At 44.1% G+C, this 13,470-nt stretch overlaps 1 protein-coding gene across 3 annotated transcripts in view; it reads left to right on the top strand.

The window, feature by feature from the left end:
* The window catches only part of LOC124612802 (PC-esterase domain-containing protein 1A-like), a 260,996-nt gene that overhangs the window by 167,802 nt on the left and 79,724 nt on the right, over positions 1-13,470 (top strand). For all 3 annotated transcript variants that reach the window (XM_047141219.1, XM_047141217.1, XM_047141218.1), the window contains 2 exons: positions 4,241-4,391; positions 8,194-8,321. In XM_047141219.1, coding sequence (XP_046997175.1) covers positions 4,241-4,391; positions 8,194-8,321 — 279 coding nt within the window. The remainder of the gene's footprint in view (positions 1-4,240; positions 4,392-8,193; positions 8,322-13,470) is intronic.

Below are 13,470 nucleotides of genomic sequence, written 5' to 3'. Positions count from 1 at the left end.
CACAGGGAATGAGGGTTTTATGCCAGAAGAACTTGCATAACTACAACTTTAATAACTACAACTTTAATAATTATTCTTCACCTGAAATACACATATATTATAAAAATATTCTGAGACATTACGAAAAGTCATAATATCTGCAAAACTAATGTAAATGATAAATATATGTATAATTCAGCAAATAAAGTGAAGGCTATGTGGAGAGTTGTTAAAAAAAGAAACTAGTGACATAATGTAAAAATTGAGCACTATTACACAAAAATAAAAAAGGTAACAAACCACATAGAAGTAACCAGTACATTTAACAACTTTTGATAGGTTTTTGCGGATATTACGACAAAATCAGTCATAAATAAGAAAACCCAGTTAAATCACAATGGTAAATCCAGGATGGCATGTGTGAATATTAGAGAAGGAAGGTTGCTACTCACCATATAATGGAGATGCTGAGTCGCGATAGGCCATCTCTCTACTTACCCCTACCACTCTCCACACTCCCACCTTCTACATACTTCATAAAGTCCATAAACACAACCACGCAGGACGCCCCATTGTGGCAGGTTACTGTGCCCCCACTGAGGGAATCTCTGCTTTCGTAGACCAACACCATCAACCTATTACCCGGAACCTTTCCACATATATAAAAGATACCAACCATTTCCTCCAGCGACTCTCCACAGTTCCTGTCCCTTTACCACATGATGCCCTGCTCATCACTGTTGATGCCACCTCCCTGTACACTAACATTCCTAATGCCCATGGCCTTACTGCTATCGAACACTACCTTTCCAGACAACCTATGGATTCCAAACCAACAACCTCCTTCCTAGTCTCCATGACCAACAATATCCTCACCCACAATTACTTCTCCTTTGAACGCATTACCTACAAACAAATCCGCAGTACGGCTATGGGCACCCGCATGGCATCATGCTAAGCCAACCTATTCATGGGCAATCTTGAGGAATCCTTCCTAAAAACCCCTCATCTGGTTCAGATTCATTGATGACATCTTTGCTGTCTGGACTGAAGGTGAGGGCATCCCTGTTCACATTCCACCACAACCTCAACGACTTCTCCCCCATTTGCTTCACCTGGTCCTACTCAACCCAACAAGCCACCTTCCTAGATGTTTACCTCCACCTCAGAGATGGCTATGTTGACCTCCACCTCAGAGATGGCTATGTTGACCTCCACCTCAGAGATGGCTACATCAGTACCTCCGTCCATATCAAACGTACTAACCACTAACAATACCTCCACTTCGACAGCTGCTACCCATTCTATACCAAGAAGTCTCTTCCATACAGCGTAGCCATCCATGGTTGTCGTGTCTGCAGTGACGAGCAGTCCCTCTCAAAATATACTGAGGGCCTTCACTGACCGTAATTATCATCCCAACCTTGTACAAAAACAAATCTCCTGTGCATTATCTTTCCAGTCTCCCACCACCTCCCAAAGTCCCGCAGTCCGGCCACAGAGGAGCATTTCCCTCATAACTCAGTACCATCCGGGACTAGAGCAACTGAATTACGTTCTCCGCCAGGGTTTCGATTACCTCTCGTCGTGCCCTGAAATGAGAAATATCCTACTCACTATCCTTCCCACCCCTCCTACAGTGGTATTCTGCCGTCCACCGAACCTACAAAATGTACTCATCCATCCTTACACAACTCCTGCTCCCAATCCCTTACCTCATGGCTCATACTCCTTTAGTAGACCTAGATGCAAGGCCTGTCCCATACATCTTCCTACCACCATATACTCCAGTCTAGTCACTAACATCACCTATCCCATCAAAGGCAGGTCTACCTGTGAAACCAGTATGTGATTTACAAGCTAAGCTGCAACCACTGTGCTGCATTCTATGTAGGCATGACAACCAACAAGCTGTCTGTCGGCATGAAAGGCCACTGACAAACTGTGGCCAAAAAAACAAGTGGGCCACCCTGTTGCTGAATACGCTGCCAAACATGATATCCCTCATCTCAGTGACTGCGTCACAGCCTGTGCAATATGGATCCTTTCCACCACCACCAGCTTTTCTGAATTGTGCAGGTGGGAACTTTACCTTCAGTACATCCTATGTTCCCATTACCCTCCTGGCCTCAACCTTCATTAGTCACTGTTCTCACTCATCCAGCCCCCGCCCAGCACTACACAGCTGTCATAGCCCGACCACATCCAGTCTTTTAATTTCTTTTTGTATCTCTGCTTTCCGCTACTTACCCCCACACACACACCTTCTCTCCTGCCCTCCGTCTAAACTTCAACACTTCACTGTCTGCCACTCCCACCATACTATCCCTCCCCTTCCCCTCCCCAGCCTCCTCCTTACCCCTTCCCAGTCACCACTCCCGTCATGCACTGGTGCTGCTGCTCACAGTGTGTTTTCAGTTGTCTGATAGTGCAGATGTGTGGGCAAGTTGTGTTTTGTGTGTGTGTGTGTGTGTGTGTGTGTGTGTGTGTGTGTGTGTGTGTGTGTGAGAGAGAGAGAGAGAGAGAGAGAGAGAGAGAGAGAGAGAGAGAGACTATTGCTGACAAAGGCCTTAATGGCCAAAATCTATAATTGTGTGAATCTTTTGTCGTGCCTATTGCGATTCAGCATCTCCGCTAAGTGGTGAGCAACAACTTTCCTTTTCTAATATTGTTGATACCCAGTTAAAGAAATATAAAGTAAACACATGTAACATGTGAATGCATGTCAGCGTTGGCACACAAGATCACATGGGAAAGCAATAAAATGGTTAAAGAACTCCAACTCTACAGGTATTGTGGGGTTCTAACAACAATCTTAAATAAGAGTGCTCTAAACCTTGTTGAAATAAATACATACTTACGTGACTGTTCATTTCAAGCAGGTACAGTCCTGGATGTATTGTAAACATGAAAAGTAGCTCTAATATTTAAAAGTGTGGGAGAGAGAATGTTAATAACTGTGAGCCCATCTCAGTTTCCTCTTACATTTCAAGAAAATTTGAAAGAGTTATGCATGAGAAACTTCTGACATTTGAAAATAAAAGGCAAAACTATACCTAATAACAAAAATTCAGAAATAAGAGCTCAACAGTGGCTGCTGTTTGTGACCACATTACTACTATGCCAGATGGACAAAAAAAAAGATGAAGCAGCGAGAGTATTTATTGACGTATTGAAGACTTTTTGACATGATAGGTCATAAGATTCTGCTGTCAAAACTTGAAAGATATGATGCTTGTATTTGAGTTCTGTTGGACACTTATATATTTCCTTGTATTTTCTTTCCTGAGCAACTGTAAGCAGGCACTGAGCATCAAGCATGCTGTCAACCTTGAAACTGTTTCTACAGACTCAACAGAGTATAAACTAATTAAATATGGTGTTGCCCGAGGAGCAGTGAAGGTACCACTTCTATTTCTTTCATACGTAAGCTACCTAAGCTTAAATGTGAGAAGGATGTGTACATCCCATTTCTTTCTATTAATAATGAACCATTTGATAACAGTACAGAAACAAGATTATTTAGGATTACGGCTACAAAGCAATCTAAAATGGAATAAGCACGTAGAATATCTTGATGCAAAATTGAGCAAGACCTGCTACCTTCTTTGCTCACTAAACTGCTGCTGTAATGCAAAAACAGTAAAAAGTCAATGTAATGCCTATTTTCGTTCTCATGTTAAATATGATGTCACATTTTGGAGGAGAAGCCAAAGCAGCTGTCCTCATCTTCAAAATGCTAAAAGGGGCCATTGGAATAATGTTTGGGTGCAGGCCTAGAGACTTGTGTAACACATTGTTTAAGATGTCTTGTTTTCCTCCCTTACTGCGTATATACATTACATAAATCTTTACAGCCTTTAAAATAAATGTAATAGGCAAGGACAGTAGATAACTGTGGTAACTGTACCACATGAAACAAAAACTTAAATGTACCAAAACATTACTTTCCATATGGAAGTTAAACTTAATAACAATTGTCCTAAAGGAAAATATGTCAAAACTTTGGAAAATCTTTAAAACTGTATTTACAGCATGACTGCTTTTACTCATTAGAAGAATATTTAAATGTACGAAGTTTATTTTTTGTAATTTACAATTTGTATGCATAGAAATCATTTTCACCTGTATACATATAAATTGTTTAAGGTCTTATACATAAACTGCTTGTGTAGACAGCATGGCCGTTAAAATACAATGTAATACTATACAGTATTTTGTTAGAACTGAAGTTTGATTCCTACATCACCACTTCTGACAGATGGGGACCAAATGGAGTGCAAGCTTACAAAGACAATTTGGTGAAGCTTATGAAACTGTTCAAGCAGTGTTTGCCTTCAAAAACAGTTGTAATCTGGATTGCTACAGAAGCAGTGTCGCAAGACTGTAGGGGTGGCCTGTTTGTTAAACAGGTGAGTTTGAAACAGTGATGGAAATTTTATGTCAGTGGCCTTTTTGTGAGATGTTTTAATTGTATAATCCACACTTTAGCCACTCTTTACCCAGTAATTCTCCTGTTTCCTGCTTGTCATAACTTCCTCTACACTTCCTCCATTCTGGTTACAAATGTGTTTTCATTTTCATACTTGTCTTGACTCCCAGTTCTGCAAACTCCATTTTGCCCATTAGTTATCGTCTATTTTTCTTCCATCATCATGTAGTCTCTGGAAGATATTTGTATGGAGTGTAGCCTTATATGGATGATAAACACTTCAGACAAGAAGAGAATAGAAGCCTTTGAAATGAGGTGTTACAGAACTAATGACGAAGTAGTGAACAGAATTGTGGAGAAAAGACATTTGTGGCATAACTTGAGTAAAAGATGGGATTGGTTGACAGGAAATTCTGAAACATAGCAAATCATCAATTTAGTATTGAGCTAAGTGCAGATGGCACAGATTGTAGAGGGAGACCAAGAGATGAAAACAATAAGCAGGTGCAAATGCTTGAAGGTTGTGGTGGTAAGTAGGAGATGAAGAGCTGTGCACCGTGGGTACAGTAACATTGAGAGCTGCATCAAACCAGTCTTAGTCAGAAGACTGCAACTGCAACAGCAACAAGAACAACAACATATTATCTTGTCATAAGCAGAATCCAATTCAAATCTGAAAGCAGCATTGTCATTAAAGTACAACACTTAGCACGGAAAGCTCATTTATTGCGAACAACAAACTGCCAGAACAAAACTTACATCTTGGATGGAGTATTTAGCTACTTACTCAAATATCAAATAGTCCAGAATGTATAAATATTACAAATCAAACAAGGAAAAATCCAGGATGGAATGTAACAATACCAGAGAAGGAAAGTTGCCACTCACCATATAGCAGAGATGCCAGGTCGCAATAGGCACAACAAAAAGATTCACACAATTAAAGCTTTCGGCCATTTGTGTTTGTCAGCAGTACACACACACACACACACACACACACACACACACACACACACACACACACACACACACAAACGCAACTTGCACACACGTCTGCAGTCTCAGAAAGCTGAAACCACAATGCGACCAGCAGCACCAGTGCATGATGGGAGTGGCGACTGGGTGGGGGTAAGGAGGAGGCTGGGGCAGGGAGGGGGAGGGATAGTATGGTGGGAGTGGTGGACAGTGAAGTGTTGCAGTTTAGACGGAGGGTAGGAGAGAAGGTGCAGAAGGGGAGGGGGTAACTACCGGAAAGGAGAGAAATAAAAAGAAATTAAAAGACTGGGTGTGTTGGTGAAATGATGGCTGTATAGTGCTGGAATGGGAACAGGGAGGGGGCTGGATGGGTGAGGACAGTGACTAACGAAGGTTGAGGCCATGTGGGTTACGGGAAGATAGGATGTATTGCAGGGAAAGTTCCCACCTGTCCAATTTAGAAAAACTGGTGTTGGTGGGTAGGATCCATATGGCAGAGGCTGTGAAGCAGTCATTGAGGTGAGGGATATCATTTTTGGCAGCGTGTTCAGCAACAGGGTGGTCCACTTGCTTTTTGGCCACAGTTTGTCGGTGGCCATTCATGTGGACAGAGAGCTTGTTGGTTGCCATGCCTACATAGAATGCTGCACAGTGGTTGCAGCTTAGCTTGTAAATCATGTCTGTTTTCACAGTTAGCCCTGCCTTTGATGGGATAGGTGATGTTAGTGACTAGACTGGAGTAGGTGGTGGTAGGAGGATGTATGGGACATGTCTTGCATCTAGGTCTATTACAGGAGTATGAGCCGCCATGAGGTAAGGGACTGGGAGCAAAGGTTGTTTAAGAATGTACGAGTATATTCTGGAGGTTCAGTGGATGGCGGAATAACATTGTAGGAGGGGTGGGAAGGATAGTGGGTAGGACATTTCTCATTTCAGGGCACGATAAGAGGTAATCGAAACCCTGGTGGAGAATGTAATTTAGTTGCTCCAGTCCCGGATGGTACTGAGTTACGAGGGGAATGCTCCTCCGTGGCCGGACTGTGGGACTTTGGGAGGTGGTTGGAGACTGGAAAGATAAGGCATGGAGATTTGTTTTTGTGCAAGGATGCGAGGATAATTACGGTCAGTGAAGGCTTCAGTGAGACTCTCGGTATATTTTGAGGGGGGACTACCTGAGAAACCAGTCATGTGATCTACAAGCTAAGCTGCAACCACTGTGCTGCATTCTATGTAGGCATGACAACCAACAAGCTGTCTGTCCGCATGAACGGCCACCGACAAACTGTGGCCGAAAAACAAGTGGACCACCCTGTTGCTGAACACACTGCCAAACACGATATCCCTCATCTCAATGACTGCTTCACAGACTGTGCCATATGGATCCTTCCCACCACCACCACCAGCTTTTCTGAATTGCAGAGGTGGGAACTTTCCCTGCAGTACATCCTATGTTCCCGTAACCCTCCTGGCCTCAACCTCCGTTAGTCACTGTCCTCACCCATCCAGCCTCCTCCCTGTTCACATTCCAGCAGTACCACAGCAGTCACTTCACCACCACACCCAGTCTTTTAATTTCTTTTTATTTCGTGTGTGTGTGTGTGTGTGTGTGTGTGTGTGTGACAAAGGCCAGTGGCCGAAAGCTTTAATTGTGTGAATGTTTTTGTTGTGCCTATCGCGACTCAGCATCTCCATCACATGGTGAGTGGCAACTTTCCTTCTATCGTATTGTTACAAATATTACAAATGTAATTAAAAAATTTTCAGAACCTTCCAGACCTGATAAATACGAAATGACAAATAATTGCAGGTGGGCAGGTTTGACCTGGCAACCTGCAGCGCACCAGCCAGCAACATTATCCACTAGGCCACACTGCACATGTATCACAGCTCATGGCAATATTATGATTCCTGTGATTTGGTGGGTGTGTTGTACACTTAAAAATGTAAATGATTTTTGAAAGCTTCATCTTATAAACAGTTTATCAGCAGTTTCATTCCCGTTTGTTTTAACTGATGCCACAAATATGACATGTGGTTGACACTGGACATTCAGTAAGGAAAACCATCAGATTTAAGTTTTCCATTACAATATAAACCACTTAAGGTGAATGCTGGGATAGCTTATCTGTAAAGGGCAAGCTGATTGCACCCCACGATCTTCCATCAATTTGTCGATGTGCTCTCACTCCAATGATCTCTCATTAATGGGGCATTGTTCACTAATATTTCTTCCTTTTTGTTTAATATTTGTCTTTGTTTTTTTCCATATTTTTCTTTTCTGTCTCTTTCTCTGTAATTTTGTGTGTCGTTTTGTCTCTAGTCAAGTCCTGCTGTCTTCCTTTGAGTAATATCCAAGATGACTATTCTCCTTAATCTTTAAGTAATCTGTATTATCCCAACTGTTAAGTTTTTCTAGTAAGATGTATGTATATCTGTTCCTGAAAGCTAATATTTTGGTGACAGTTTGTTTTTGCATATGTCCACTACCTCATGGTAGGTCAAGGAAATTTAATTTTATTTGATTACACACTCCTGAGGCAACTTGCCTAATCAGTAAGTTGTGAACCTCTGAGAAGGAAGTTTTACTTAGGCCAGATTGCACCCTGAGGAAAATGGAAGCAAATTCAAACCGAAATATTGTGTTTGTACTGTGATTTAAAGAAGTTACTCCAGTGATGTTTCAGTTAATTGTTATGCTTCTGTAACATTGCTGTTTCTTAAAAAATTGAAGGATATTTTCAGTAAGTAATGTAATTCAATGCAATTTAAATCACTTGTTACATAATTATGTTCTTTATTTCTATTAGGTTGAGTTCATGAAGCATTATCTTCGATTTGAAGTTATGGAAGCCAACATGTTGGCACGACAGATTGTTGTCTCATATGGTTTCGACTTTCTCGATGTTCATTATTATTTAAGGATGCAGATTCACAGGTTAGAGTAATTAAGATTAGATAGTAAGTGGAAACATGCAAAAAAGGTAAGTACTTCAGTGCTGTGCAAGCAGCCACCTGTAAGTGTGTCTCTGTAATAAGAATCCAGATTGATATTCAAAAATTTTCTTCATAAAGTTGTCAAGGAGTAATACAAATGCTGCACTGCTTGCTACGGCCCAGCAGGCATGTTAAATACTATCTTCCTTTAAGACTTTTCATTGTGTTACCCAGAGAAAGAAAGTGGTATACAAGGTGTGGCTGTAAAATAAATGGACTGATGCTGCTGTAGAGTAAAACACTTGCAACAAAGATGAATTACCAATATCTGTGAAGTGTGAAGCCTTCTCAGTTGAATGTGGCATCTTGGGTTCTGTGGACAAATCAGTGGGGTCATGGCCTTTGTTTGTGTAAGAGCTGTTATTTCATTTTGCTGGAAAAGTGATAATTATAAGAATAAAGAAATAGATGTCATGAAGCTTCACATGAAACTTGGGAAAGCTGCTACTGAAACCTAAGTATATGACGAAGACTGTTCATCATGCACACAAGTTTTTGAGTGATTCAAGTGTTTCTAGGGTGGTCGAAAAGACATTGAAGATGAATCACACCAGGGATACTCTTAAATATAAAAAGTGGATGAAAATATCAAATAAGTAGGTAATATAATTCGATCTGACCATTAGTTCAGTGTCCGATAGATTGCTGAAAGGAATTGCAAAGAATGTATAGGGCAAATTTCACACAACCAATTTAAAATGAGAAAACTGTGTGTGAAACTGTTGCCAAAAATTCCCAAGACTGAATGAGAAGAAGCTCATGAAAGTGTTTGTACTGACACTACAAATATCATTGAAAATGATCCTGATTTCTTAAAAAAAAAAAGTGATAGCATTTGTAGAATCTTGCTTTTTCACAAATGATCCAGAAAGTAGGCGCCAATACATGTATTGGAAAGGCCCAACTTCGTCGAGAGTGAGAAAAGCTCGAATGAGGAAATCTAGATTCAAAGCAATGCCGATCTTCCCGACTTTGGCAACTCTGTGATGGTCTTGGCTGTAGATATCTAGACATGTGTTATCGTGTGGGGATTTGTATGGCTCCCCTTGATAGGTCAGTGATGCACTACACAAAGGAAGCATCTACTTGTGGAGTGCACATGATGTTTTTTTTTAGGATTGACAGTGTGTGATGTACTCTGATGAACGCTTGCCAGTCAATATGCAACAAGGGAAGTCAAACAGCATTCAGAATAAGGACACTTCGACTGTCAAAATTTTATCAGTAAACTGTCGAAGTATTTGTAATAAAGTTCCCGAATCCACTGCCCTCCAGGAACATTCCTACACCTCAGATTATTGATGGGTCCGAGAATTTGTTGAAACCTGAATTTGAAAGCTCTGAGATATTTAGCGAGTCTTGGAACATGTATAGGGAAGACAGATTAGCGACCATAGAAGGGGTAGTGTTCTTTGCAGTTCACGAAAACATTGTCTCTATTGAGGTCGACCCTGCCAGGGGGCCCAGAGTCCCTTTTGTGGGTACATGTGTGGCGCGCACAGGGCCCCGAGCTATTGCAGTCTCCTTCCTTTTTAAAGACTGCATTGCCCCCCTGGTCCTCTCCTCCCTTGTCCTTGCTCCTTTCTCCCTGCCCCCTCCCTTCCCTCTTGGTGGACTTCTTTATTTCGGCTTGGCTATCCTCCAGGCTTTGTTTTTGGTATGTGCTATTGTTTAGTTTGCTGTTTCCATCTCCTTTATGGCGTGTTTGGTCCCGTTGGGGTTTGACCTCCATTTACAACGTTTTCCATTCAGTGTGAGCCATTTGGGGATGAACTCCCAACTTAGTTTCCATGGTGTAGGCTCCTGCCCCCACCCCTCCCCCTCTCCCTCTCCTCCCCCTCCCTATCTGCTCCCCTCCCCCTCCCTATCTCCTCTCCTCCCCTCTCCCCTGCTCCTCTCGTCCCCCTATCCTCCCCCTCCCTATCTCCTCCTCTCCCCCCTCCCCTCCCCTCCGTTTTCCACTTGCACCCTGGTCCCCTTCCTGCTAGGTCACCACCACTGTAGCCAGTCGGTGTGGTGAGACTTATAACTACCCACTAGGCTGAGCCCCCAGAAAACACAGAAATCACACTGCTAGTACTTGAGCTGTTAACACCTCGTGTTTGCCAAGGAGTCGACGCTCATCACTTTGGGGCATTAGAACTTCCAGCAATGGCCACCGTGCCAGATGGCCCTTGCTATGGCTAGGTGGCGCCCATGGGGTGAGCCCCTGGTCGGAGTGGGTGGTACTAGGGCGGATGCCTTGCACATGAAGCCACAAAAGCATCAACATCCTGGCCATTCTGTGGCCGTCTCTAAGAGTGATAGAAGACATGACACTCCTTCTTTTAATCTTTCAGCCTTTGCCTCCCTGGCCACCTGGGTAGAGGTCAAGCTTGCCGGCTTGGGTTGAAACCTTTCCCTAGATATCTGGTTTGTACCAGGACTGATGGCGAAAGTTTTACCATGACCAAGCATTTGTTTTTTGTGGAGACGATTGAAGATAAGTATGGCAAAGTGGAATCCTTGAGTAAAATGCAGTCCAGTTCTTTGCTAATAAAGACGTCTTCTGCTGCCCAATCTGAAGCCCTGCATGCAAGTGACCATCTCGGTGACACCCCAGTCTCTGTCATACCCCACCAATCTTTGAGCTCGGTACAGGGCATCATTTTCCATCGGGATCTTTTTCTCCAAACTGTCAAGGAGTGCCGTACAAATCTCGAGTGATGAGGAGTTCAATTTATCTGCCATGTACAATGAGGCCGTAAGAACAATCGCACCAATACAGGCGCCTTTATCCTGGCCTTCGAGGGGGTTACCTTCCCAGAGAAGGTCAAGGTGATGGTGTATTGGTGTGATGTAAAACCTTACATTCCACCACTGACGAGGTGCTTTAAATGCTTACAGTTTGGGCACATGTCTTCCTGTTGCACCCATGATCCACTCTGTAGTGACTGAGGGTGGCTCCTCCATGGGGGGAGTGCCTGTGCTCCCCTGCCAGTGTGCGTAAATTGTAATGTGCAGCATCCTTCATGCTCACCAGCATGTGAAAGAATGATAGATTCAAGAGTACAAGACCTTAGATTGGCTTACATACACTGAGGCTTGTTGAAAGTATGACCGGCTCCCCATCCCGTGCCTGTAACTTCTACTTTTGCTCCAGTTACATCCATTTCCCCTCCTACCTCCTCCTCTTCCCAACACCCCCCTGAAAGGTGATCTGCAGCTCCACATCGGCTACATGATATGCAGCCAGTGGGCACCAAGATTACCAGGTGTAATACTCTGCCTGACCTCGCTGCAGTCTGCCCTTATCTTCCTTCACGATAGAAGAGGCAGAAGCACGAGAACAGGGGCAAGGCCCCTCCGGTACCCCCTGAGGTGCCGCCTTCCCCTCCTCCAGCCAATGAACCAACAGAGTCCAACCCCACCTATATGGACGTTACCCCATCCTTATTGATGACAGGTGGCGACTTGGCGGTGTGACCTTCTCTGGTCTGTTCGCTTCCCATTTGGCCTCCAGCTTGAGAATCCTCCAGTACAAAATGGATATTTGCGTCACCTCCTAGAGTTACAGCCCCTTCTTTCCTTCTACTCTGCTGCTTGCATTGCTCTCCAGGAGACCCATTTTGTCAATTCTTACTCACCCACCCTTAGTGGGTCCCATGCTTTCTGTCGGAACCGAATTGGCCCCTTGCAGGCTTCTGGTGGTGTTTGCACCTTGGTCTGCAAGGACATTGTTAGTAAATGGGTTCTCCTCCATACCACTCTGGAAGCAATTGCTGTTAGGATCCATCTGGCCACTCCAATCACAATCTAATATCTACCTCCCACCTGACAGGCCGCCCACATCCCTTGCTGTAACCACCCTTCAACAACTCCCTTCTCCCTTCCTGCTTCTAGGGGACTTTAATGCCTACAACCCTCTTTGGGGTAGTCACACGACTACTGCCCTGGGCAGGACAGTTGAAGCTGTTCTGGCAGGGCTTGACCTCTGTCTACTAAACACTGGCACTCCCACACACTTTAGTGTGGCGCACTCACTTTTTCTGCCTTTGACCTCTCCATTCAGTGGGGTGTCCACGATGACTTATCATACAGCGATCATTACCCGATTGTTTTGTCTTTCCTTCAGTGTGTCTCGCTCAGTCACCCTCCCAGGTGGGCCTTCGCTAAAGCTGATTGGGGTGCCTTCTCCTCTGCTACCGTCCCCCCTGTACTACCACACATCAGTATTGATGAGTCTCCTCAGATTTTGACTGCTGCCATTCTTTCTGCAGCTGTTTCAGCCATCCCTTCTTCCTCGGGTTCCCCCCATTGGAAGATGGTTCCTTGGTGGACTCTGGAAATTGCTGCAGCCATAAAAGACTGCTGCCATGCTCTTCAGCACTTCAGGCGGCACCCTTCTCTTGCTCCCCTTCTGGTCTTTAAATGATTCCACACCCGGGCCCGTTACCTAATCGAATTTCAGAAACGGATTTGCTGGGAACGATATGTGGCAGCCATAGGACCACACACCTCGTCTTCACAAGTCTGGGTGAAACTCAGGTGAATTTTTGGCCATTGTCCTCCCACTGCCTTTGCAGAAATTTATGTGCGTGGTGTTGTCCTTACCCATCCGGACTCTGTCACAGAGCATTTCGCTCAACACTTTTCCCAAGCCTCGGCATTGACTCAGTATCCACCCATATTCCTCCTCCTGAAAGAGCACTTGGAACAACTGCCTTTGTCTTTCATTTCTCGTTGCTTGGAGCCTTATAATGCCCCATTTAGCAAGTGGGAATTCGCCAGTGCCCTCGCCCTTTGTCCCGACACAGCTCCTGGACCGCATCGGATACATAACCAAATGCTCCAACACTTATTGGTGGCTGGCCACCGTTGTGTACTGACCATTGGCAAGAAAATGGGGTTCCACAGGGTTCCGTGCTGAGCGTCCCTCTCTTTCTCATAGCCATTAATGGACTGGTGGCAGCTGCTGGGCTGACTGTGTCCCCCTGTCTGTATGCTGACGATTTTTGTATCGACGTCGCTTCCTCAGTCATGGGTGCTGCAGAATACTGTCTACAGGGGGCAATCTACTCGGCGCAATCTTGGGCTCTCTCCCAGGGTTT

Source organism: Schistocerca americana, chromosome 4, assembly GCF_021461395.2.
Source record: "Schistocerca americana isolate TAMUIC-IGC-003095 chromosome 4, iqSchAmer2.1, whole genome shotgun sequence".
NCBI lineage: Eukaryota > Metazoa > Arthropoda > Insecta > Orthoptera > Acrididae > Schistocerca > Schistocerca americana.
Note: the sequence above shows the minus strand (reverse complement) of the source record. Positions and strands in the feature narration are given on the sequence as shown.